A 27,890-nucleotide genomic window follows, 5' to 3' on the forward strand; every position below is an offset into this window, starting at 1 on the left:
GACAGAGGGGTCTAGGTAAATAGACAGCACTGTTAGTCTGGTTATCATTTGCATTTGTTAACCATAGTTTGATTTCTGTTTAATATTGTGCATGATTTTTGCAATGTGCTTTATTCATTTATAACAGAGTAACTGATAAAAGGAGATTTTCTTTTCCAGAAATGCAAGAATAAAAGGTAATGTCTTCAGCCTTAAAAAATTCTGATTATAAATCAGAAACATATGGAAGGGTGTTCATACAATCACTAAGTCATTTTTCAACTGTCTCCATTTTGCAGCTGGTGGCCCTAACAGTGACCTAAATTAATTTAATTCACCAAGCCTTGGAAATAGTTGCAACTCTTCATAAAAATCTGGAGATGTTTATACATAACTATTTCTTTAGTGATTCTGGATAGTGAAGAATGTTCTAAGTTTTCTCTCTAGGACACAATGACATTTATTTTACATTTAATACTACCTCTGAACCCTCCTCCATCCCTCAAGGATGCCGAGTTGGACTTTGGTTTACACAACAACTCTCCTATAGCACCATGTTCAGTCCTCAAACCAGTGAAGAACCAGAAGATTGCTCCCTCCTCCCTCTGTGATACTTTCAATTCCCAATATAAATGCAACCCCATAATCATTACTGGCCTTAAACTGCCTTAAAACCATTTCTACACCCTCTGTCAGGACCTCAACAAAAAGCAGAAGGGAATGAAGGAGTCTGAGACATTTCATATCACACATTTATGCATCAGCGAAGAGATAAAAGTAGTTTTAGAAAGTAGAATTAATCCCACACAAACATCAAGCAGAAAAGACCTGTGTTTGAAATAATAATACTTGTGTAGAGAACTATTCCAAAGAGTTATATCTTTTAGTCTACAAAAGGAGAAAATAAAAATAGAACTGGGGAGTTCAGTTCTAATCTCACTTAATGCTTTTGCCCTCTTTAACAGTAAATCTCTCACTGCTTGTAGATTATTAGGTACATGTTATCAGGCTGATACAATAACTGTCTTTTCCTCTAGAAAACCTTTTTTTATTATAATAACAACTCCAATCCAGAGCAGCTGGTCAGCATTGTGAGGTATTTCAATCACACAGTACACAAGAGTTATGCCAAGGAACCTCCAATATATTACCTCCCTCATGAAGCAGAAATACCACACACAAAAGAAAATCCAGCATTGTGCCCAGGTCTATAAATGCCCAGGAATCCTTAAAAGCTTTCCTGATTTGTCCTCATCTCATTCTGTCCCACACAGATGTCTGGCTATGAGAAGACACTGACTTTGAGCACTCTGTATAAGTGATTCCCAGCACCACACCATCAGCACCGGTCAGCTGAGCAATAATCCATAATAGATTTTTCCAAGAACACTTATAAACAGTAAAACTCAGAAATGAGAAAAGTTGCCAATATCATCCTCTAGAGACTATGATACAAGATGAGAGACAAGGTCTCCAAGCAGCTGCAAAAGACACTTTCTCTGTCTAAATATAGAACAAACCTGAATGATAAAAGAAACAATCTCAGCTTTGGTTTATTTCATAAGGAATATCTTGACAGCAACTTTATAGGACTCTCTCTAGTGCTGCCTCATTAACCCCTACCCCCAGAGGTAAGGCCCTATGTTTTTTCCTCCCCATTTTTCTTTCTCCCGTGTTCTGCCACCAATTGCACAACCACAAGTCTCTACATAGGCAGTGCCAGCCCTTACCCCCATGTAATTCCTACAAGCACCTTGCACAAGTCATTTTCAACCTGTCTTGCACAGAGGAAAGTCTACCCTCCTCTGTATGGACATATAAGCTAAATAATAGATTCTTACCCAGATGCTGAAGATTTAGTCAGCAACATGTATAGTTTGGACAGTTACTATCATTTCTGTCTTGCTCTATCTTTTTCTTACCTCTGCCATCCACACCCATCCAAGCTTCTCAATTTTTCTCTCCGAAAAGCTCTTTATTCTTCATTGTCATGACAGAAGACAACCCTGGGCAACAAATTTTAGACCTACTTTTATTCCCACTAAGGGTATGCAACTCTTTTCACCCAAAGCTAGGTTTTTCTGAGAGCAGAATCCAGAGGCCAAAATGCAATCCCATTAATCTGAATTAGGTTCCATCCACTACAGGAATTCATTTACACCTTCAGCAGCACTTTATGGCCTTTCAAAATTACAGGGAAATGGCTACTGTTCAAATTAAAGCCACAATTCCATGTCAACAAAATTAGGAAAAATAACCTTTTTAAAAGCCTAACAGTCCAGCTGAAAGTATTTTGTGGGGAAATTGGTCAGTGCAAATGAGATATCATAGGGAAATCAAAAACCATACCATGAACACATTATCACAGCCCTTTTCAAAAACTGGAGCTCAATGGGTTCACAACACAGCAGGCCTGAGTTTCCAGGAAAGAAACCACCTTCCAAGTACATGGATCCTGGTAACCAGAGTCCAAGCAATAGACACTTATACATCCAATTACCAAGCACTAACAGTGCCTAGAAAGCACTCCTTGCTTGCCAGGGTATTTCCTGTGAGCTCCCCTACAGCCAATGCATATGAACCACATATTTCATCTCACATGATTTGGATGTTGTGGTTATTTCTAGTCACTCTGAGCAGGAATAAAGCAGTTGAAGGAAACAGTACTTCCCTTCCTTGTTAGCAGCCACTTGTACCATCCCCATCCTTGTGCAGATCTGAGCATCTGGTAAAAACTGGTTTTATCTGACATGATTCGCTGATGTATTTTCTTCTTTCAAGACAATGCAGACATACTATGGGACAAGGTCACTACTTAATTTGGCACTGCTAGCTACTCCTTGATGACATCACACCAAATGAACTACTTAAAATCTCCCTCTTTGAACATGTTTCTAAGGAAGTACTCATGAGCCTGAGAGGGGTCCCTATTGCAGTGAGTCCACACACAATAATTTGTTCATGATAAGCACACGACTGAAATCTTGTAAGCCTGATAAACACAGTTTTCATGCTTTGTGCAGAAGCTGTTCCTGAAGTTGTCTAAAAAGCCAGAGCCTCTTTTGCAGAAACAAACAAGTATTTCTTTGAGTGATGACTTCCTACATTTTCAAGGCCTCATTTATCTAGCACTCTTCCCTAATTTTAAGGTTGTCATATGTAAGGAGAAGATAAAGCTATTCCTAAGATATTCTAAATCCTAGATTTCACAGCTACATATTTACAAAATAAATTATCATAAGACTATAAAAAATATATTTAATATTTTATATCTTGCTTTCAGCTTCTATACTTATTAGTCTTTTTTCCCCTTAGAATAGCTATCCTTTGATTATATTCAAGCACTGGAAACATCTGGATCCCTAGAGACAGAGGAAATCCTAATGTGGATGTTTGGCAGAGGGGTGGCAGCTGGAATGGGTAAGTACAAAGCAGAGCTGTGTCAGTATTTCCCAGACACGCAGGAGGGATGCTGAGGTGGTACTGACACTGCAATTTAACTACTCCCAAACTCTGGTGTCCTCGTTGTTGCAGCAGAGTAGCATCCAAAGGGACTCAGGGCCCAATTTCCATTATTACTGAGCCTCCTCCTTGACATCTTCATTTTAGCATCACAGCATTATCCTAGAGTAAGCTTCAAGTCTGAACTATCATATTATCTAATTTGCATATGAACTAAGCTACAAATATTTTTATAAAATCCAAATGAGTTCAGAATCTGGTAGTACTATAAACCCAAAAATATTTTAGACAGCAACTGGCTGTAGTCACTCTGCAGGTTTCCTACAGACATTTGGCTGCTAAATAAGGCAGCATTTAAAAGAAAACGTAACCAAAAGGTCCCCAGTTTATCACCAATATTACTCTAGGGGAAAAAAAAAAAAGAAAAAAGGTATGACAATAAAAGAGAGATGTAAATCTGGATATATTCCCACTAGATTTTATTGCTACATACTTTTTAAAGACTTGAGAAAGCTACTCTGTAAACTTTCGAAGTTGGTCATCTGTCTCCCATTTGTGCTGACTGCCAAAAATTCATAATGAGGAAAAGGATGGGGGAGGAAGAAATGCATTACAAATCCAGAAAACTGCTGCTCATAGTTCAGATGAAAATTCTACACCTGGACAGCATTCACTGAGTTATCTATAGAACCAAAACACATCTTTATTCAAAGTATGTACTTTTTGTGAAACCCATTTTTCAATAAACTGTCTAATAAGTCAATTAATGAGGCATTTAGACATTGATTGTCTAAAAATCTCAACACAAACAAGAAATTCCAAAGGATATTTTTCCAGAATTCTTCAGACTGAAAAGTTTCCATTTCATATGTAAGTGAAAATTCTCTAAACATATACAACTTGCAATAAAACATTTCACTATTCACAAAATGTGACTAATACAACAGACGTGTGTTTTGGCTCTACCTCTGTCTCAGAAAGCAGCTGCTTTGTCTCAAGGCTGAAGCATTTCACAAAATGGATAACATATGCTTTATTAGAGACCTCCAGTTTGCACAATTAATTCTGTAAATCAATACAGAGAAAGCCTTAGCAAATATAAAGAGCAAATCACCACAAAGCAGAAAGCTGCCAATTTAACAAGAACACCAAAAGTAGGATGAGCTACACAGGCTTAGCATTTGCAAATGTTATGCAAAGTACAACCCCCTGTTCCAGGATATTACCTCTCACCCTGGGAGAGAATGCTGGCAAAGTGTTTTTACCCCATGGAAAGCATTCTTCAGACTGTCAAACTTTGAGAAAGTATTCATTTCAACAGTTGGGATGTAATGCATAACTTGAACCAAAACTATGTTGACAAAAGAGTAACTATAGATAAGGATATCTGGTTTTCCAGTGAAGAGTTTGGAATCTGCTAAAAAAGGTAGGTGGACTTTTTTCCTAAAAGTAGATTACCTTAGAACTTAAATAAAACTATAGCAAAGAGGAGAAAAATGTTGTGCAAGATTTATTTTTTAAAATATTACATGCATATTTGAAATGTCTCAAAGATCATGTTTGCAGCCTCTTCCCTTTTCCTGCCTGAAAAGTGCCCAACCTGTATAATATTCTGAGGGTATTGTCTTCTCTGGTTTAGTCTCAAAGGTAAAGTAAAAGACAATGAGAGGCTATAGGTATAGAGCATTTGGTTTGAAAATCCTTGTTTTGATAATAAAGGAAAATGCATTTGAGCCTCACATATTTTAATTATTTCATTCACATATATGCCAAATATTTAGTATTAACAAAAACAACCTGGGAAACAAGCAAATGCAATTAATAGAATATGTATGTTCCTTATTAGCTGAAAAATGTTTATCATTTCCCAGTTTCCTTTCATGCTAAGAACAGGTTTTATAGAGTCTAATTAAAGGATATCAAGAGTTAAAAGTTGTTCCATGTTCCTTAAGTGTTAGAAACCACTGCCAACAAGTCCTCTAGGCTTTAAATATTGTTTTGACAGATTGCATTTTCATTTCCAGTCCCAAAGAAACTGATCTCCAGAGTCCAGGCACGAGCAGATCTTCACCAGCTCACTGAAAGCCACATACATTGTTCTGGGCAAGAATGGAGATTTTGCAGGCTACTTTCTTGTTGTTTGTGTTTGTACCTTTGGTAAATCCAGCACCACCTCTACAGCAAGAATCACTACAGTTTTATGAGTATGATACAGATGTTTCCATGGGAAGCCTGACCCAACAAGATTATGAAATGCAATCCAAGGATATAAGAAAGGTATTTTATTTACATTTTCCTTTTAATATTTTAAACTAAGTATTATGCGAAGAAGGTGTTATATGCATGCATGTGAGTTTTATGGAAAAGTCCTAAAATAACAGGGAAACCTACAATGGGTTCAGACATAGGGAAAGCCACTCAAACTAAAACCACAAAAATATTACCCTTGCTACAGTCTGAGTAAGACACAGAAGGCAGGCTTGCACAAATAAGGCTAAAGCATCATTTTAACTCTGCTGTTCTTATGTGCTTGCAATCATAAGTATTTCAAGAACAAGATATATTAATTACTAAATTACTAGCTCAACATTTTGAACTATGTCGTAGTAACTCAGTGAGTTTGCTTAAAAACAAGGAAGGTGATTTTTATTTTTTTTTACTATCAAAGTAATAACTGGAACCCCCCCCTTTTTATTGAACATAATCTGCCAGTATAAACCACAGCTCCTCTTTTGACTTGTCAAACTATCAAGTTTCTTGCCTCAGTTTTTGAGGGGTGAGTGGTGTGGATTTTTTACAGCTCAACAGTTCAGCAGTCCCAAACTTCTATAGAATGTCCAGTCCTGGAGAAGTCACTTAAACATTAACACTTTGAGGGTCTAAATAAAGAGAATATTCCCTACATCTCAGTGCACTCACCAGCATTTCCAAACAGAATGTTTGTGTGGGGTGTTCCACATTCCTGCCTCTGAATTTCAACACAAAAGCAGAAGACAAAGCCATGGAACAATTAAGTGAAGTGCCAGGGACAGTTACAAACCTCAGAGCCCCATTCAGACCTAACATACACATCAACAGAGAAGGAGATACAGCACTGATCAGGGAGAAAAACCAGCAGCAATTGTCCCAAGAGCAGTTGCCAAGGAAAATACCACAAGTGGTAACAGCCCAGTATGAAAAGCTCAAGGAGGTTTTCATTAATATTAACTGTACTTGTTACAAAAACTTAGTCTGATAAGCAAGAAAAATAAAACAGCAAAAGACAGTAAGTAAAAAATTGCAGTCCAAATACAGGAAAATCCCTTTCATATACCTTTTTAATATTTCCCAGCTCTACTTAAATTACAGCTTTCCACTGTTGGCTAAAACAATCAGCTATCTATTTGTAGCAAAAAACATGTCTAAGGTATTTTTAAATCTGACATCTGCCACAGCAATGAAGTAACATGTTTTCATAAACCCATGAAAAAGGGACTGTATAAATGACTCCTAACTAACCAGTGACTGACTACTCAGAAGTAAGTCTTGAAAAAATACTAAACCTGCTAACTTTAACCAGCTAGGCACAGCATCAGATGACACTCATTAATAAACTGTTTGCAGAAGATTGCTGCTGCTTCAGTAAAGGAACAAGGAGTATACCTGCATGGAAATGGTGCCAACAGATGTGCCACAGACAAATCAAACTCCTCCTGGCAGTGCTATAAGCTGGAGGTCTTCTGAAGGCCAACCGTTCTGCTCGGGATAATTCTAGGAATGTAGTTGGTCATTATTTCCATCAGGTCGGTTCTCCATTGACATGTTTTCATTGCAAAATAATAAATGAGTTCCTTATGTGCAACAACTACACCGACACAAGTGCTAGTGTTCCCAGTTTAAATCATGGGGTGCACAAACAGATCTTCTGTTCATTTATTGCACTAGTTTTACTCCCTGAATAGAGTAAATGTTAACTGGAACTGAAAGGTGTGCCAAATGTTTCCTCAAGCATGCCCAGTCAGAAATCTATCTTGCATACAAATTTAACTCCTTACTGTATGCTTGAACACACAGTTAGAAAAAAGGCTTCTACTATAAACATCTGAAGGAATTTATTACTACGATTATTTGAAACCACAGCCACACCAGTCTTGAAAAAAAATGTGAACAATTTAAAATACTTAACTTCTACAAGAGAACAGATCCACTCAATTAGATGCCGTCTCACATCTGGACTAACTAATTTCATTGGATATAAACTACCAGACCTTTCTGTTATATGATGAATAAACTATTTTGCAGAAATTTGAAGATGGTTGGAGCACTTAGATGTAAAGTCTTAATGTGTCTGTGCAGTAAAGTGCAAGAGGCAGGTGGAATTTAAGTATGTGAGTAGGCCAATATTCCTTTGTGCATTCCTTACACATGCAAGTAATGAACTTGTGGTTATACTCCAAACAATCTTCTGCACTGATACTCCATAGTTAGGAATTTTATGACTGATCAGCAAATACTTTTCAATTTTAGGAATTTAATGGTATTCTGAAAATTACCAGTTTTAATTTTTGTGACATTTCCCACTGGCAGAGATTAGCAATACATTGCATTCTTCTTAGAAGTCCCATCAAAGACTACTTTGATGGCTCGACAAGGAGACTGGGCTAGACATCTTCACCTGGGACAGATAAGCCGTGCCAGCAAATGCTATTAAATGTCCCTCAGGAGCCAAACCAGCTGCAGCCATACAAGTCCAATTCCTCCATGAGCAGTCCATTCACTCAGAAGTGTCTACTGGCACAGACACCTCAGGGTCCACATCTCCATGTGCCTAATTAACCTATCCTTGTGAGTGAACTCCTACAAAAGGCTGCTGTGAGATTTGCTGCTAGAGTGTAGCTGTTGAGCTGACACCCGCAGCTTCCCTCCACCCAGCAGGGCCAAACTGCTGCCAGAATCCTACTGAGAACCTATAACTTCCCTAGGACAAACCAAGCTAACCCAAACCAGAGCCAGAGCCTGGAGAGGCAGACACAGGCAAGAGCCAAGGGACAGATGATTCACAGGCTAAAAAGGGGTCAACATGACAGAGGCTGGCCAAGATACTTGTTTCTCAGGCTTCATGTCAAGCCTGAGGGGCTTGTCTTGCAGAACACAAAAATTCCCACAGTAAAGTATACACAAGCAACTAAATCCCAAATAAAACAAAACTATCAGAAGGAACTTAAAAGCTCTTACTTGCACACTGCACTTACAGATGAACCACCTATGTGCCTGAAGGAGGGGAGAGCGGGGAAGATTAAGAAAACTAAAAGGGTTTCCATTTGTCAACACTCCCCATGTGCAAGAAGTTCTTCAACAGAGCACTTGCTCCTGCCAGGGCCAGATCCTTAAGCATGTTTAAAGAAGAACATCTTCCACATCACACAATGCTCTTTCCTGCATCTGTTTCCAATAGTCACGCACACCAAAAAATATACTGGCTTGGTCTGTCCTACAAATATTTCCCATTAAAAAAAAAAAATCCAAATGCATGATGCAAGCCAAAACCAACTTCCATAGTCAAAGTGAAATCCCCTTAACTTTAATGCATGCAAATCACAGTGCAAGCCACTGTATCTATACTGTAAATACAGTGATAACAGGTCATTCTTGGAAATTCCTCCAGTATCCAATGAAAACCTGACTACTGTTCTCTGCATCACCAGAGGCCTTTTTTGTTAGCAGCCCATGCCTTAAAACAGACATACATGCAGATCATGGAAACAAATTACTCAATTGCAGCCAATACCTGCAAGGAACGTGTTTGCAAACTAAGTTGTTCTGCAGTTGAAAAGATTCCTCTCCAGGAGGCATTCTGGATAGCTTTAAATGCTAGGACATCTCAGTCATTTTACTGAGATTATTTGGGTAAAAACAACAATAAAATACAACTTATACTCACAAGAGCCCTACTGAATTTTGTATTATATCTTGATCTTCAAAACTGCAAAATCTTGATCTTCAAAACTCTACTGTTTGTAAATACCCACCACTTACATATTCCTTCCCACCACATAGACTATATTTTCTATTTTGTGTCTACTGTCCTTTCCTGAAGAACTTGAATTTTCTGAAGAGCACTGGCATCACCTTCCATTCTTGCCTTGCAAAGTGAATAGTTCATGTGCAAAAGTGACAATACATCACATTAGTCATCCAATGGATGAAAGCATTCTAAAACTTAAGTGCCCCAAGGGGGTATATTGTAGGAAGGTCACTTTACAAGATGTTATTTCAGATCCTTGTAATGCTCTGTGGCTTTTAGTCTGTGATCTGTGTTTTAAAATAATAATTTCTCTCTCACAAAGGATGGAACAAACGTTTCTCTGGACACTTCCCTAATGCTGCAAAGTGATGACAGCCAACTCGATGTCCCACCAACAAAGGACACAAGTAAGTAAACTGATATGAATATTGTGATGTCAAAGATATCCAAGAAAATATAATATATAAATCTCATGTGCAAAGGATGACAATGGCTACAGAATTAATATTTTCATTTATGAATATCTTTCATATCTTCTGTGGAAAACCTAACTTCTGATGGAGCAGGCTGAAAAATTTAAAGTATCCTCAGGTAAACTGAATACACAAAGCACAGCTTGAAAGCCTCTCCACAGACTTGCCCAGTCATATTTGCCACTGAGACATACCCAAATTAAATAAGTTAGGCAAGACAACAAAGCAAAACAAATATATCCCCCAGTAAGTTCCACAGTTTAACCAAGTGATGATGAAATAGAATGTGCTTTAATTAATTCAACAGATTTATTTGAACAATTGGCTATTCTCAAAGTTTACATCTGATAATCAGGGAGATCAATGTTTAAAACACATCAGGAACATTCTTCACTTGCCAAAGCTTCCTGCTGGCTCTGGAAACATTATCCAGGTTTCTAACAAGCCCCAGTAGTCTCTACACACAAAAAGGACAAAGTTTTCCCGCCAAAGAGAGCAGTGAGAAAAAGAGACACTTATTTTGTTTGTCTGCAATCTTAACTTCCAAAAATAACTGATGATTCAGCAACACCAGTGGACTGTCAATCTCCACCAGAGTGCTAATTCAAGGTTAATTATTGCCAAACAGCCCCTGTCAACAAGCCCCCATCAAAAGCTGAGCAAACCTCCAAGAATATTAGAGCTTCTAGACAGACAAGCATAAAAATGATTGCCTTTTTAACAGTGACAACATTGTGTAGGAAATGGAAAAAGTCAAACAAACATATGAAAACAAGCCATTAAATAAAAAAAAAACAAACAAAAAACCCCACAAAAACATCCAACCAAACCACCAAATGGGGCAGAACTCTGCAGCCTAAAAGCAATGATATTCACAAACCTAAACCTCAAAATCTTTGTTCAGTTCTCTGCAGTGCTGCTGTAAGAAAAAGAATTACTGTTACATGTACTAGGTTGGCTTCCCAGTACTGACCAACTGCTTTTGTAACTTCTCACTGGTTGTAGAGGGTCCTGTTTTGCTGTGTAGTGACAACTACCCCATGGAATGACCCTTCTGTCTGCACTAATTCACTCCAGGGTGGAAGCCAATCAAAACTCTCAAAATATAGAAAACACAGCACCAGACACAGCAGTGGTGCTGAAACTGGATTCAAAGCCACATTCACTATATGTATTTGAATATTGCTGGCAGAAAAGATTAGAGCAAATCAGAAGTTACTGATACTTTACTGCTATCCATGAAGAACAGGACAAGCCACAAAGGTCTCAAACTACATTACAAAAAGTTTCTCTCTCTGTTTAAAACAACAGCTGTAAAAATCTCAAGTATAAAAAATGATAAGATATTGTCTTACAAGGCTCTGAGCAACCTGGTCTAGTGGAAGGTGACCCTGTCTTGTGGCAGGGGGTTGGAATGAGATGATCTTTAATATCCCTTCCAACCTAAACCATATATATTAACATAATTGCTGGAGTCGTTATCAAAAGGTTTCAAAATACAAAACAGTAGCTCAGAACAACACAGGATATTGTGTGGCCTGCCAGAAACGCTTCAGTGTACTTACAGTACCAAATTAATGCACTGCCAGGTGTTCCTCCTTGTGGGTTTGGTTCCAAGTGGGATATTTAACATGGTCACAAACTTGCAGTTGTCACATTCACCCTACTCTTAAGGCAAGTAAAGATTTAAGCTGAATTCAGGCCGATTAATAGCATTCACATGCTCAGGTAAGAACAGAGATTATACACAGGGAAATCACACACAAGACCAAAAAACCCCAAAGAGCTGAGAACATCGTATCTTCCCAGACCTTGACGCAAATAGAACTTTTTAAAAACCTAACAATACGGAATCTTAAAAGACCCTAGAGAAAAGTCTCTTTTGAGTAACCAAGCCGAAGTGAGTTGAGGGAGTTGTACCTGTGTGCTCCAACCCTTGCTGGCAGACCTGCCCACGTGCTTGCTGTGCGTGTGCCTGAGCGGCTCCGTGTACTGCGAGGAGATCGACATCGAGGCCGTGCCCCCCCTGCCCAAGGAAACCGCCTATCTGTACGCCCGCTTCAACAAGATCAAAAGGATTGCAGCCTCGGACTTTGCTGACATCAGTAAGTGGCACCCCAATTTCCATCTTTGTTCTAGAATACAAAATGCAGAGGCAAAAATGGAAATGCATTTTGGACCCTGTAAACATCTTAATACTCCCAAACAATCAGGCAAGGAGTAGACTGCTGAAAATAAAATTTAGCTCTGCATCCCGGCCAGTCTTAAATGACCAGGCATTATTTTTCCTTCAAATGCGCCAGGGACAGCTCTGCCAGCTGTCTCACTCCAGAGTATGACAAATTCTATGAATACCTGAAATAACTTTATCTCTAAGACAAAAATAAGGATCCAGAATATTTCCCTTTACATTTCTTCAATTTAAGACCAGAAAAAAAAAAAAAAAATCAAGATGTCAATTTTACCCATATTTTAATATTATTTGCATTTGTAGATAATTTAGATGCTGCAGCCTAGAGTATAGCATTCAGCATATACAGCCATGCACATCTCACATGCCATGTAATTATAAAGTCAATACTTAAAATATAATTTCTTTTGTGTAAAGCCACCTTGAGAAGAATTGATTTTAGTGGAAATAGAATAGAAGAAATAGAAGATGGAGCCTTTTCAAAGCTTCTGCTGTTGGAAGAACTTTCTCTTGCTGAAAATCGACTTGTAAAACTTCCTGTTCTACCTCCCAAACTAACAACATTTAATGCAAACCAAAACAGAATCAAGAGCAGAGGAATCAAAGCAAATGCTTTTAAGGTAAGGAAAAACCCAATAATTTAGGTAACCAAAGTAAACAAAATTAGTAACCAGACTATACAGTCTGCCACCAAGTTATTTTTCTGTATTTTTTGTAATCTCAGAAACAAACTATGATGAAGCAGCTTTCCAGCTTTTACTTTGCTTTTAAGGCACTCTGGAGTATCAGTCGTTTGTGCACTCATTCACTCATGTCATCCATGTAGAAAATAATTTTTTATGAAATATCTCACCTGCTTGCTTTCTATCTAACACAAAGAAAAAATATTCAAAAACTGATGGCTCAAGTACATTTTTCAGGACCACAGAAATAATAATAGTACACAATATACATGCCAAGTTCTTTATAGTGTTCTCAACTTTTATAACCAACATGCTGACACAGATTTCCCAAACACAGAAGGTCCATTCCATGAATTTACTGGTATAATAGAATTCAACAGAATTCAGTAAAAGAATGGCTTTTGTTACATCAGTTTACAGGCTATATGATTTGAAAAAAAAATACTGATGTCTTATAAACAGGCATGAGTTACTTAACCTCAAGTAATACCAGTAACCTCTCTTTCTGTTTTACAGAAGCTCACTAATCTGGCCTACCTCTACTTAGGACACAACGCACTGGAATCTGTTCCCCTGAACTTACCGGAGAGTCTGCGCATTCTTCATCTTCAGGTATTCCCAAAGGATTTTCTTAACATCCTCTTAGGTGGCACCTCAGGAGTTTCACACTTCAAACCAAACTTGTTCTATTTTAAAACAGTTCCCATGATAGCTTTCCACTGCACCTCTGAATAAAACAATTCCCATACCAATGTGTATGGCCACAACCATCCAGAAGTTCAGAAGTTGCTAATTCCCATTCAAGGATTTATTACTGGTTTCTGTACATCAGGGCTAGGAAATGGCAAAAAAAGCTATAATCCTTTATCAACACCGCAAGAATGCATTTACTTATAGAACCATTTTGGTTTGCAGTACAACAACATCACCACCATCACGGACGACACGTTCTGCAAGTCCAACAACACGCGCTACATCCGCACGCGCATGGACGAGATAAGGATGGAGGGCAACCCCATCATCCTGGCCAAGCACGTCAACGCCTTCTCCTGCCTCAGGATGCTGCCCGTGGGAACATATTACTAGCACTGCTCGTGTCGCTGCACGTGCCAGGCCAGGCATGGAGCAAGGATCACTTCTCCCTCTGTTTACAAGTTCATATCCTCTACCTTGCTAATGCTCTTTCCCTGCATTACCCAGGACCTTCTGCTATGTTGCACCGTTCTCCTCTGACATAACCATTTCAAAGCAGTCACTTTAGTAGTTACTGTATCCCTCATGCTTTCAGAATGTTCTCTGTTAATGAAAGTGTAAAAATATAAATATATGCACACACATCATCTCAACTTTTATTTCATCGCTTACTCTTTAGGTAAAAATCACACAAAACTGCTTGTTGTCATTCTTTAGCAGCACTCAGAACAACACCACATTTTACTTTCAGATAAATTCAAAGTTTTCTTTGAGCAAGCTAAAGAGGAAAAAATACTTCTGAATTCCAATCTGACTCTTAATCTGAAATGAAATCTTTCCAGTTGACCTTCAAAAGTGTATTGGATGAAGATGCATATGAGAGAAAGTTATGTTTAGAAACAGAACTTCTCAAAGGTTAAATTCATTAAAGTTTCCTTAAAACCTTGATTTGTGGTAAATGAGAATAAACTCCTATTTAGGTGTAGTACACCAAGCAACATAGCAACTGGAACTTTGCAAAGATGTTTTAGACTTCCTTCTACTATTTTGCTTTAAAAATAACATGTGTTTTATTTTTACACAAAGTATTAAATGAAATATATATGTTTTGCTGAGCTGTTCTCACAAGAGCTGTTTTTGCAACACCAGTTTCCCATTTTAAAACAATGATTTAAGTACAGCATAATAGACTCAAATATTTTAGTTATTAACTAATGATGCAGACCAAGCCTTGGTTCCACAGCTTCTCCTGACAGGAAATGTGACAATATAGTTAAGAGCAAAGCTGAATTCATGTGTTTATCTGTAAATAAGTATGATTTTGTCTAGTTGTCAGAGCAAAGAAAATTCCCCTTCTACAACAATACCTCTGATCATTAGGGAAAAATCAAATCAGACTCTGAAATTAAAAAGAAAAATATATTCCATCATTAATCTGAAATCAGAGGTAACTTCAAGCATTTCACTCAACTGCTTGAACCTATGCAGTATATTAAAACCACAAATGGACACGTGAGGCCTTAATACTCAGTTCATCTAAAACTGGCCATCACTGATAAAGGGCGCAATATTTTTAATTCCACAGCAGTACATTTCTGACATTCAGTTTCTCCCCTCAAATACCTACCAGGTGTAAAGCCTCCAGACAAATGAATGCCAAAGGTGTGCTAGTTACTATTACCACATCAGCTTTGTACTAATTTTAAAGCTAGTATAGATGCCTAATTTGTAGAAATAGTTAAATATCAAATGCATGATGATATATCGCTACATCTAGAATAATACTGATTTTACAAGATATTTTGTATTAGTTTTATTTATCTTATTTAGCAAAGCCTTGATTTGTTAGTGCTTGTGCTTTGGGAAATTGATGCCCACTTAATTCTGAACATATATTTTTGCCCTGAACCCATTACCCAAGAAAAACAGCAATCCCCAATATTTTCCATTTTCAGTTTAGTGTAACAAGAAGGAAATTCCATTGTCTTAATTGAGAACAAAACCAAGTCCTGCAGCAATATTTGGTTTTCATTCTTCCACGTAAATCATAAAACCTTGATGTTCCCAGATTTCTAGCAAAACATAAAAAATAACTTCAAAGCATGTAAAAAAAACATTACAATGTTAAGCCAAATTTCTATTTGGAAAAAATTAAACCCATCAATTCTCTCCTGTCTCTTGTGATAAATGCCTGAAGATAGAAAAAACACAGGTGTAAGTGTAATGTTACATAAGCAGCAGCCTCTGATCTTATTCTTATCACAAATCACTGCTACTAAAACTTTTTCCAGTATTGAGAGGATCAGTAAATATCACCAGAAGTGTGTATACACAAATAAATGCATATTTTTGTAATGTATACACAGACATAATCATTCTAACACCTACCCACTACCACACAATTTTACATTAAAATGTTGTATGTATTTTTGAAGCATGCTAATTATCATCAGTAAAGCCAATTAATGCTCTTAACACTTTGTAAGCAAACCAAAGTAGACAAGTGGTACCTTCTGAATGCCTCATGCAGGCACCAAGTTCTCTGATGTGTTTTTACTTCACTTTCCACATTTACAGCAAGTTAATCAAAACATGGAGTGAAGAAGGGTTCATAAGGGAGGATTTCCACCTCCTATTTGTGTGACCAGGACTAATATCAAGCTGAATATAAACAGGTTTTTTTTCCTGTCACTAATTTCTGCTCTGTATTTCCAATAAAACTTGAATTTTTGTTCTTGTTTATCAGTATCAGCTTCAACGACCTGCTCATCCAGCCTTGCCAACATGTTTCAGTAGCTCAGCCTCATAGCAGACTAAGGTTAGAAGAATGTTTGCAGGTGTAAATCCATTATACAGACATTTATTGTGACAAGAGCAAGACCTGCCCTACAGAATACTTGGGGAACACTCCATTTGCGCCTTCAAAACCAATTTTGAATTGACCTTGAATTGCCACTGACCTCAAAACATTCAATATTACTTGAAGTACTCATCCCCTTCTACATTATTCCCTTCTTTTCAAGTACCAAAATAGGAAAGAAAATAAATTACCTTTGGTGTTTTTACACTACATTCTGAAGAAAGTATCAGAAACTATTTTATTTCTACATAGAAGCCTTGGCAATTTTCTTTTAAAATATAAACAGATTAATGAAAAGGCTGTAAACCCAAGACACCCCCCCCCCACCCAAAACAGGGGATTCTGGAGAACAGGTAGAGGGGAAATAAAATAAATACAAAGATTGCAGACTCATTTTAATGTTGTCTAAGCGTGAATATTAACACACTCAAGTTGGTCTTACGCATGTGATAACATATGTCTAATTGCTTTACCACAAATGAATAAAATCATTAAATTACAAATACACATTCTCCTTGGCAATCTAGTTATTTGAATTGTCAGATTTGATCTTTGAACCCTTTTATTAATTCTCTTACCTGAGAAAGTCCTCTCTTCCAAAATGAAACAATTAGCAATGCTAACAAAAATAAGGCCTAAAATACTCTTCATAAGCACACGGTCGGTCATATTCGGTATAAATACTCTCCCAAACTGGTTTGCCTTTCAACTTCAGCCTTGTCTTTGAGCATAGAAATAAAACTACCTTTAGAAAGAACATCAGTAATACTGAAAAACTTGTAACGTTTTCAGTGAATTATCTTCACGCATCTTTCAGCAATTAGTAGATGTCACTGTTTATACTCAACATTTGAACAAATACTTTTAAAAATTGCTTATACAACAAAAATTTGAAAATTGTCTCCAAACCTTTTTCTATTTTTTAATTAGATTTTAAAATGAGAAATATTTGTAACAGTGCACCGAATCATTTTCCCAGAAACACTCACTGCTGATTCTAAGGATCAGAAAGCATCAAGGGAAGCTGGAGAAAGCAATCACAGAGCCCTAAAGCTCTTGGTGCTCTACATTTTCTATGGAGGGTTTAGAGAAAAGCCCTTACACAAAAGCCAGCAGGATTAGGCAATGCCAGTTTATTGTTCAGCTGACAACTGGAATTTTTTAGTATTATCAGAAAATAGAACTCTTTTTTCCTATTCTGGTTGATTGGATAATAGAAATTGATTAATCAGGTACAGAACTCCAAGGCTTAAAAGACTGAAAAAATAGGAAATGATGCAGTTCCCACTTGATACTACAGCTGAAAAGTAAAGATGGTGTCAAGTTTATTGACAGTAAATTCTTGAGGTATGTAAAACTCAGCCAAGAAACCACAAACAATTAAGCAGCTAAAGATCCTTCTCTTGACATAAAGCATCATGTCAGATGTTTTGTGTCTGTAAGACTACAGTATTTTTACTCCAAGGATTACTTGTTTGTCCTAAAACCATCACAAAGACAAAACAAACAAGCCAAATTCCAATAATTTAAAACTAAGCTCAAATACTATGCTCCAGTTAGGAGGGAGGGACAGTTTATTCCCTATACAAGTAAAACACTCCAGAACTGAAAGGGCTGTCACCCAAACACATGCTGACACATCTTCAAGAAAAACAGATGTAATCCTTCAAAACCAACATTTACATGCCAAAGACTACAAGTGTTATTTTCTTTTAATTTCTTCTTTTTCGTTTTTTAAAATATCAAAATAAAATCTAGCACCAAAGCAAACTGTCTTACTCCTTCACAGAAAGGCACAGTCTTCTTTTCCTCCACCCATAAGGAACACAGCAATTGCTGCTCAACTGCCCCTTGAACACAGCACAAATTTTTATCTCATATTCTCTTTACCACCACGCACAAAATTAAGATCCCATATTCTGCTAAAGACAGCCAGTTTCACCCCCAGTGTTCTGTCTTAATAAACTTCTCAAAGCAATAAATATTGTACTAATAAAGGCTTGATAGACACTACCTTGAAATGCAGGAAGGTGTTTCTGCGATGTTCATACCACTCAGCATAGGTTGAAAGGCTGATGAAAAATGTTAGAAGATCTCCATGTTCTTCAGTGCTATAAAACAAAAATACATTGTTTAACCCGGTCCTAATCAGATGTATCAATTCTATAGCCTAAAATCCACACTTAAAACTGATTAGTATTGTTGGAATATGAAATAGAAATCACCAAAATAAGAATGAGAAAGCTGAATAAAAAGCTGTAGGGTAATGATTGAAAAAGAGGCTGAAGAACATATTCCTAAACCAGTGTTTCTAGTGTTAGTCCTACATGTAAAATGTGGGAACAAAGGAGTCATCTACAAAATCTTAGACTGATTTTATTCTTGTTCAACTCACTTTCTAAATAAATTGTAAGATGTTATGTAGTAAAACCTGAACCTGAAAAAATGGTAAGATTTCCCAAATTGCATCACTAACCTTCAAATATTCCAAAAATTTTTGTCCCAACCAACTAACTATACATGATGTTACCTGCCTCTATCCACATGACATTCAGCTTTTCAAGATTAACCTTGCAGCTTTGGGAGGAAAGGAAGCCTGATTACACGAGGCATCTAAACCAAAATTTTGGTAGATAGTTAAATCTTGATGTGATCTTGTCTCCAGAGCAGAGGGGCTCCAGCCCTCTGAATATCTTCCTCACTCTCCTCTGGACCTGCTCCAATAGTGCCATGTTCTTTCTTATGCTGGGGGAGAGTAGGAGGGAAAGATAAGCATTTATTTTTTTAATTTCTAGTAAGGATCTGGATGGAGAAAGGAAAAGATACAATAGAAGGTGACAAACTGGCAGCCAACCACACATCCAGGGTTGTTAAGGAAAGAAGGAAAAAGAAGCTCATAAATGGTATGAAGTTTTCACTGAAGAAATGCAGCCAGAATGGAAAGGATGCAAAACTCCACAAAAACCACATGTCAGAATACCTAAAGTAACATGATTATTTAACCAAAAGGGTGAAAGTCATATCGTTGTTGATATGAAGCCACAAAGTATTAGCCATCATCAAAACACACCTGGCAAGCACTGCTTTGAAAGTACAAATATTTATTTTGGTTTCTAATACAGAATTTTACAAGTTTACAAAACCTGACTGAGGAAGATACCTGACTGATATTTAGGAATATTTCAGGAAGTGAGAGTATTTAAATTCCAATGGAAATTTGACTTTTCATGTCCTTTCTGTTTGAGATTAGCTATTCTTTTTGGCTTTTCAGAACAGCTGGGAGCAGAGACTTGAGGCATTCACAGAATGGCTGCAACAGTGGATTACCAAGTCAGTTCAGCCTTCCCAGGGAGAACTGTGCCTCCAGTTCAGTTCTATTTAATATACAGGCACAGCAAACCTTAACATGTCACACAAAGAAACTGGAAAAAAATACATTAAGGTCATTCAGATATTGAAAATGTGAAAGAAAAGCCAAACAAGTTTTATCCTAGCCTGGAAAGAACAGCATCATTAAAGGAAGTTACCACAGTCGTCACAGCTGCCAACAAAATCAGGCCAAGATGAAAAAAATGCTGGCAGCACTGGGAAAAGTGAGTCCCTGGAAGGACATAGACACACTGATTTACAATAGCTCATCAGCACTGGTCTGGGAGCTGTTTTTAACCACAACACTGAATTGTACATGTCAAAGTCTACACATTCTATAGGAAGTGTGGAGCCTTGGTAACAACTACCCACATCTCCATGCCTGGGGAACAGATTCCACACAGACTGCACCGGGCTTTTTCAATCTCCACTTGTGGAACAGGGCAACACAAAGTTTTGCTACAAAACTACACACTTGAAATTCTTTTTGAAGAACTTGGCAATTTTTATAAATATCCATCTTGATGCTATTTAAAATACTAACACACACATTGTGACCCTGTTCTAGCATTTTTGTAGTTTACTTTTCTTTTTGCCTCAAAATCCTTTTTAGGTGATGCAGCAGATTAAAATTTTCACGGCTAGATCATCATCAGGAAAAGGCTTTGGGCAGAAGTTCAAAGAACCAGTATCAAATGTGTAAGTTGGTCAACCAATATGTCTGAGGATGTACTTTTCTCACATAGCACCAGCTACATTCAAGATAAAACACTGAACTCAGTATTTAGAAAGGGGGAATCTGTTGGCAAGCACAGCTGTATGTAAATCCATACTGGCAAAGGAGGAAGAGACTGCACAAGAGCACTGCAAGAGTTCAGTGAGTGCTCCAGCATCAAATCTACCCATAGTAATTCCTAATTAGCCCAAATTAGCCTAATTCCTGCTCCTCAAGTCAACTACACCAAATGCTAAAATACCAAGAAAACATGGTACAAAATAACAAGGTAGTAAGAGAGTGGCTGGTAAAATTCAAATCTTTTTTTTATGTTATGAAAGAATTTAGCATTGCAAAAATCCACTTGGAGCAGAAAATGCCTGTCTCCAATACCAACATCCATGTTACAGAGAAGTTATCCAAACCAGCTAAAAGGATATTCAGGCAGAGAGAAACTCTGTCAGGTTAAAATCATAGGCTCTTCATCCAAACACCCTTTCACAAAGTATCAACAAAACACAGAAGTATATAAGAAATTCAACTGTTGTAGAAGTACCTAGCTTCCTTTAATGTGTTCCTTTATCTATTTTAAGGGAGAAAAACTATTTTAAGTCACCTCAGAATGCAAGACTTCCTACATTAGCATAGGAAACCTCAAAAGCTGGGGGTAGAATTCCTGCTTCCCTTCATTTGCAAGAGACCTTGCCCATGCAGCATTTAATATAATGATTTCCTAAACTGCACTCTGACTTAAGGATTCTAACTAGTTAGTAAAAAGCAAGAGCAGTTTTCATACTGTTTAAAATCTCTATTTGCCTAAGTAACCCATGCAAAGGTTAACTATCCCAGCAATTAATGGGGTGTCAAGTCAAAAAAAGGAAAAATGACTGACAAGAGGTTTTTAGATGTTGTGGTTCTCAACACTAGTAAAATATAACGCAAGTGATAACTGGTGCAAAGGGGACACAGTGAAATCCAAAAAAGACAACTAAATATTGTTATTTCATTTGCATACATCTGTTATTGTCACAAAATATGTAAGAATATATAAAAATATACACACTTCATATAGAGATGTGCCATTTATATATTGCAGCAGTACCTGCAGACTGCTGAATTTTGTTTCATTAGAAAAGATATTGCTCAAGTGTTCTGGCATTCCCCCATTTTCTTCCAAAGCAGGAACTAAATGCCAAGTTTTTAACTCTGCTGCTCTTAAAAGACCATTTTCTGACACATATTATGAAAAAAAAACAAAGCTAAAAAAATTAGAAAACTGGATAAAAAAATAGGAGACGAGATAAAAAATCCCAGCCAGGAGAGAAAACAGAAGTAGACAATGGATTTGGCAAGACTGGGCCAAGGAAACATGAAGAGAAAAACTGGTAGGGAGGCTGAAAATGAGCAAAACAGCAGGAGACCAGATTCAGCTGGTCAGGAATGGAGGGAAAAGGAGGAAAGAGGTAGGAATTTTAGGAGCAGACTAAAGAACAAAAGGCTAGTTGGGAAAAGTCTGAAACTGGACATGAGGTGATCAGAACTTGGAAAAATAAATGAGGAGTAGCCCAGCAAGGGGATTGAGAAAACAGGTCCTGAAGGGAGATGACAGACTCAGGCAATGGAACAGGGGATGCTCTCAAACAGGCACTGCCAGCATCAGCCCCACCCCAGCCATGGGCTCACTGCCTCACATTAGCAGCACACAGTGTCACCAGAACAAGGCACACAGGAAAAGGAAATTTGAAGGTGCTGTGGTAGAACAAGGTTGGATTGTACCCCCTCTTCCAGAAGTATTTTTCAACCTACTGACCCCATTGATCCTATCGGCCACGTGGCTGCAAGGGCATCTACAGACACAATGCAAAGGGAAGCTCAGCAGAAAGCACCACTTGCTTTGTTGACACCTTCTAGCATTCATGAAAACTTCTATTTATGAACACTGGCACAAGGTGAAAGAGGAGAAGAGACAGGGACAAGACAGCAGTGCTCCAAGCCAGGATGAAATAAAGTCTGCCACTACTTCAACTTCATTCCTTTCCAGTGTGACTATTAAGTTCCAATACACTTCTGCTGTCATAAAATACTCATGAATAAAACAGGGCAATTTCCTCTTCTAAATCCCACTTCTTGAGAGCAGTCAACTGTTCTTCCCAGTTACACCACAAGCTTTAGTAGATTTATGTGGAATTTTCAAAGCCTTTGAATAAAAAGATCAGTTTACAGTAAAGACCACTGATCCCTGAGGTAACTCAATAGACCTCTCTTCACCCATCTGTTGGCCCTTCCTCTCCCTCCCCAAGACCAGAAAATAATATTAAATAAAAGAAACAACTATAAAAAATAATTAATTACTCAGCGAGAATGGATTTGTTCTCAGAACAGCTTGCTAGCAGAATTCAGTGGAATACTACAAACAAATAATTTGATCATTTACTCATCATGCTACCACAAGAAGCTGGCATACTCCAAAAAATAATAAAAAACAGCATTCATTCATACATTTAAGTTTTAGTATGTTAATTGTCTTAAGCCATTGCACCAATACACCATTCCATGTTCTTAAATTATGTATTTTTAAGATGACAGTGAAATAAATCCTGGTGCCAATAAGAAAAATGGAATTGGAAGCTGATAATCAGAAACAGGTAAATACTGGACAGGGGCTCTGGATGTGCACTTCAGGCATTACCCACACTGCACATCTGCAGCTCACATACAATTATATTAATTAAAATGCAGTAGGTGAGATTACCATGTTATATTTCTCTTCAAACAGCTAAAACACACTATAATCCAAAAAAACTGGCTCTGTTTAACATGAATTTGTGACAGTCCATGCAGATCTTTAAAATTACATGCCTTTGATCTTCTGTCCAGGATACAGAAAAGGGATGGGAAGTGCTTAGGCTGGGCTAAGGACACACCACATGAAGACACTGGCTGCCAGCAATGTACATGAAAACTCAGCATTGCCTTTAGTATACCATATCCCACACAACAACTTGCCTTGACAAAAAATTCCATCTTACCGTGACAAAAACTTGCTCACATTTGAATCTTTTCTGGATTCCATTATAATGCTGAGATCACTAACAACAGCAGACATCTCCTCATTGTCCTAGAGTGGAGAAGTAACAAAATACTTTAGAAATTTCTCTGGCAAGGAAAAACATGTGCCTATTTGCATATTAAAAAATGGAAAAAAGTAGATATAAATACTGCCAAGTACTATAATCCTTAAAATAGCTTTTTTTAAACTACAGTTCATATGTGTGAACAGTTTCTTTCATTTCAAGAGTAGCACTGTTACCTACACAAGGCTTTTGGAATAATAGCTGAGTTTGTCAGCATAAAGAATATGTATGTATAAAGGAAGGTTCATGACTTCCTGTCACATCAATCCCACTTCTTTAAGATTCTTCTCATTTTCCAGCACAACTTTTAGCTGCCATATATACCAGAAAATTCACATATAAGGTTTTATCTGTTAGTTTTGGGCTGTTTTTTTCATTTTAAATCCTATAGGTTTTTCTCAAAATATTTTCCTTTTTTTTACTATCACTGTTACTGAGAAATATGTGCAGGATAATAAGGTGTTAAAGAACAAAAAAAAAAAAAAAAAAAAAAAAAAGATGATCAGAGTAGAAATGAAACCACAGAAGTTAATTCTCTTTTCTATGCTTCTTGAACACAATGCAATGTGGTCAATCCAAAGTAATGGATTAGGTAACAGTGAATCAAAAAGCTTCAAATCATGGTTTGAAGACCATAGGAGATGCTTCACTTTGAACTTCTTAGACCAAGTCACTACAAGCAAATGGGAATGCAAGAGAAGACTGCACACACATCTCAGTACTGCTTGAACATAAGCCCTACTAACACTGCCATCCCTCAAGATGGGAAAAGCAAAGCAAGGCCCTACAGAGATTAGTGGATGTACTAAATAACAGCAGGAAAAATCATTTTGGGTTTAGAGCACAAGGTTCAACAGGGATGGAGTTGTGGAGAAGGTGCCAGCAGTCACTTCAGCAGTCAGCTCATGTGCCACCTTCTGAAGGGACTGGATTGCCAATGGGGGGGTTACCAACATGCCAAAAAGCCATTGTGGAGCCAAATAAAAATATTCAAAAGGAAAGCTCCAGCCAAGAAAGAAACTCTTTTTAAATGATTGCTTTCCCAAAAGGCTTAGACTTGTTTTGGCTGATTTTCAAGCTCAGGTCCTCTCCTAACACCAAATACCCTAGAACTGAGTTAACTCTATTCTGACTTCCTTACTAGAATACATAGCTACAAGTTACCAGTGTGAAAAAATTATTCCTGATATTCTGCTGCAGACCAACAGACCTGTTACCTGCTGGGCACTTCCCAAAACCAGCTGTCACCTTTTACTCTTCAAGACATGTGAAACTGGTTATAACTGCATTACCTTGCCCATGCTAATGTCAGCACAGGTTATTTTGAATACAATCTAGCAAACAAAAAAATTTATGCAAAAATTGGCTCCAAATTATACTTTCTACAGCTGAAGTGAGGGTTTTTAATTAAATATACACCTGGCATTCCCTATCTCATCAGCATTCAAAGTCACCCAAATTTAGGCTTTAGGCAGCCAAGTGCTGCCGCTCAGTGGTGCGATGGCTTTAAGCACCAATACCATCGGCAGTAAATCTAACACCCAGTAACCCCTCTGAGCCCCACTGACACCAAAAGATGTCATCGTGCTGCAGGAGATGCAGCTCAGAAACATTCCAAGTGCAGTTTTATACAAGCAAATATAAAGAGGCATCACGAGGACCACAGGTTTCAAGTCACAAATGGACTTCAGAATTTACTCATTCAGCTGAACTCTTGCAGTTTCAAAGGATAAAATTCACGTGTGGCTACCTAAATATTCAATTCCCATATTCATAATATGGTTTTTCTAGAGAATAGAAGGGACATCTTTATTGTCTACTCTCAGTCCAATCTCATTAAATTAAAAAAAAAAAACCCAAACAACTTTAAAGCTGAGCTGAAAAATCAAGTTTTCCTGATGTTAGAAATACCATTACAAAGTAAAACAGTGCTAGAAAGAAACTATTGCAAATTGGGGTAGAAGCTGTTTTCCTCTGCTTGGCATCATGAATTCTGTGCTAAGAATAGAGTCCTATGAAAGAGCTCCTCCCCAGAAAATTTGCAAACATTGGTGTAACTTGACTACTCACATTAACCATTCACACATAAATATAACTAAAGGAACAAAAAACCAAAACAAAACAAAAAAAAAAAAAACCAAACTCAAACCAACAAAAGAGAACTGCTGCAGTTTGTAGTGTTTTAGCTTTTCCTCAGCTTCTTACAGTGGTAACATTAGGCATCTTCGAATTTCCAAAATAAGATATGTGACTGTAGAATGTGTTGTGTGGGATGAAAGCTGTGCTGGCTTAGGATGAGGCCCCTTGACTTGGCAGTACTGGGTTAACAGCTGGACTTGATCTTGAAGGTCTTTTTCAATCTGAATAATTCTATGGTAACCATTATGTGGCTGAACACTAAACCTGACCTTCAGAAATATCTTGCTTAGATACACACAGAATTCCAAAGCTGGGTCCAGATGTTAAAGAGCCAGAAGAAACTACTGAAGCTTAGATTAAACAGTTGAATGTTTCAGCTGGAAAAGGAAGCACTGACATTTGTCCATTCAACATGTTGTTTGGTAGGTAGGTTTTTTTTGTTTGTTTTTAAACATACATTGACCCTTACCTGCATTTCAAGAAGTTGGAATTCCAGTTGAAAAGCCAGGGAGTGACACCTCCCTGATAATCTGTGCTTCTGCACTGTCCTGTTTCTAGCTGTTAAAAAATCAAGTTAGCAAAATAATCAATTACACTTCTATTCAATAACTACTACATTTCTTCCCTTAGTCATATTTAAAGAACCAACTGTTTCCATTCCTCATGTAAAAAGGTTTAGCATGTTAAAAAACTCCAACACCTAACTCCACTTTCCCCCTATGCAAAGCACAAGAGTAGTCTGTCACTTTGCCATTAAGGAAAATGACAATATTTACTCAGAAACTATTTTGTCCATAAACCAAATCTTACTGTATTTCCAAGTAATTGTCTTTCTGCTAACAGTGAATTAGAACAGAGGTTTGCAGATGAACCAGTATGTTCAGTAAAGAGCACAAAACTACTTACTTTTTTCCAGCGTTTTCTTGGAATGACTTGTGAAATTAAACCCAGTAAATTTCATTAAAAATGAGAGATTTGTTGCTAGAGTTTCAAGCTGGGCTTTCAGATCTGATTCATTTCCCCTGATTTCTTCCTGAGTTTCATTTTGGAATGATTTTCTAGAAAGGGAAAAAAAAAAACAATCAAAAGGGCAAAATAACCAGACATGACATGTCAGTACAGCAATATCATTACATAAAAGGCATTGGTAATGGGACCTGATGGTTTTCAGACCCAAATCAGTTTCCAAGGAGTCAAATTTCAGTTGGATCACATTGCTGGAAACAGGAAACTACTCTAACTTACATCAACTCTTTCCAGTCACTGCCAGGTAGAATGGCTTTTATTCCAACTCTGGAGGTGCAAGTGTCCATTTTGAGAAATGTGCAAAAACATACAAGAAAAGGGAGCTAAAGTGCCTTCACTCATTTAAGTGACTTATTTTATGCACAGAGTTTACATTTTATAACATAAGGAAAGTCCTAACATAGATGCAAAAGCTTATCCCAAACAATTTTGACAAATTCTGTTAACCTAACAAATTAAAAAAAAGTCATACATTGACTTCAGTATCTCCTCATCAGAAAAGAAGGTGGATTCTTGTTGGATATCTTCATACTTCTCTGTCAACAGCCTAATTTCTTCTTCCAGTGCCTGGATTTCCTCTTCATAAGGTTGAAAATTGCTCTTGTCCATTTCTCAGAATCACTGTTACTGCATAAAATAAAATAAGGATTCTTCTCAGGAACAAACAAGGAATCAAATTCTTTTTAAACATTAGGTAATTGTTTTAAGACAGAGAGCACTGCACAGCCTCCAGAGACCAAAGTAAAATTGGGGTTCTAATGGAGTTGAAGGCTTTAAGAACCTTTTTAATTAGTCATTATTTGATCCAGGAGTGCACCCAGCTGTTTTACATTTGCTATAATAGAACAACAAACTACTCCACAGGTATAAACCAACTGCAATCAGATACAAAAATGGAACCTAGCTTTGACCAACTGACCTAAGGACTCACCTGGGCAGACAAGGCACAGCTGCTCCTTCTTAACACAATCTGCCTTCAGAGTGAACAGCAGTAAAGAGACACAAATTGCAAAGATGTTTCACCAATTATTTAAGAAAATAAACCTCAGTTTTCAGGAAAAATAATAATCTGACATTCAGCCTAGGTACAACACATTCAGAAGTCTGTGGAAGATATTATGCAGCTCAAAACTAGTATTTTTGACCAGGAAAACCCCAACAT

The 27,890-nt window shown here is 37.4% G+C and overlaps 2 protein-coding genes across 2 annotated transcripts in view; one reads left to right on the plus strand and one right to left on the minus strand.

Moving 5' to 3' along the window:
• The window catches only part of CENPP (centromere protein P), a 116,242-nt gene that overhangs the window by 86,901 nt on the left and 1,451 nt on the right, over positions 1 to 27,890 (minus strand). The window contains exons 2-6 of the mRNA XM_062500744.1: positions 27,201 to 27,355; positions 26,609 to 26,760; positions 26,172 to 26,260; positions 23,459 to 23,547; positions 18,360 to 18,456 (exon numbers count right to left, since the gene is read on the minus strand). Of these exons, the coding sequence (XP_062356728.1) occupies positions 18,360 to 18,456; positions 23,459 to 23,547; positions 26,172 to 26,260; positions 26,609 to 26,760; positions 27,201 to 27,337 (564 nt within the window). The 5' untranslated portion in view covers positions 27,338 to 27,355. The remainder of the gene's footprint in view (positions 1 to 18,359; positions 18,457 to 23,458; positions 23,548 to 26,171; positions 26,261 to 26,608; positions 26,761 to 27,200; positions 27,356 to 27,890) is intronic.
• Positions 5,551 to 13,878, plus strand: OGN (osteoglycin). The gene is made up of 6 exons (XM_062500769.1): positions 5,551 to 5,718; positions 9,768 to 9,852; positions 11,865 to 12,023; positions 12,527 to 12,729; positions 13,309 to 13,404; positions 13,708 to 13,878. Exons 1-6 carry the CDS (start codon positions 5,551 to 5,553, stop codon positions 13,876 to 13,878), a joined length of 882 nt encoding a protein of 293 aa, XP_062356753.1.

This window comes from Cinclus cinclus, chromosome 12 (genome assembly GCF_963662255.1).
Source record: "Cinclus cinclus chromosome 12, bCinCin1.1, whole genome shotgun sequence".
Lineage (NCBI taxonomy): Eukaryota > Metazoa > Chordata > Aves > Passeriformes > Cinclidae > Cinclus > Cinclus cinclus.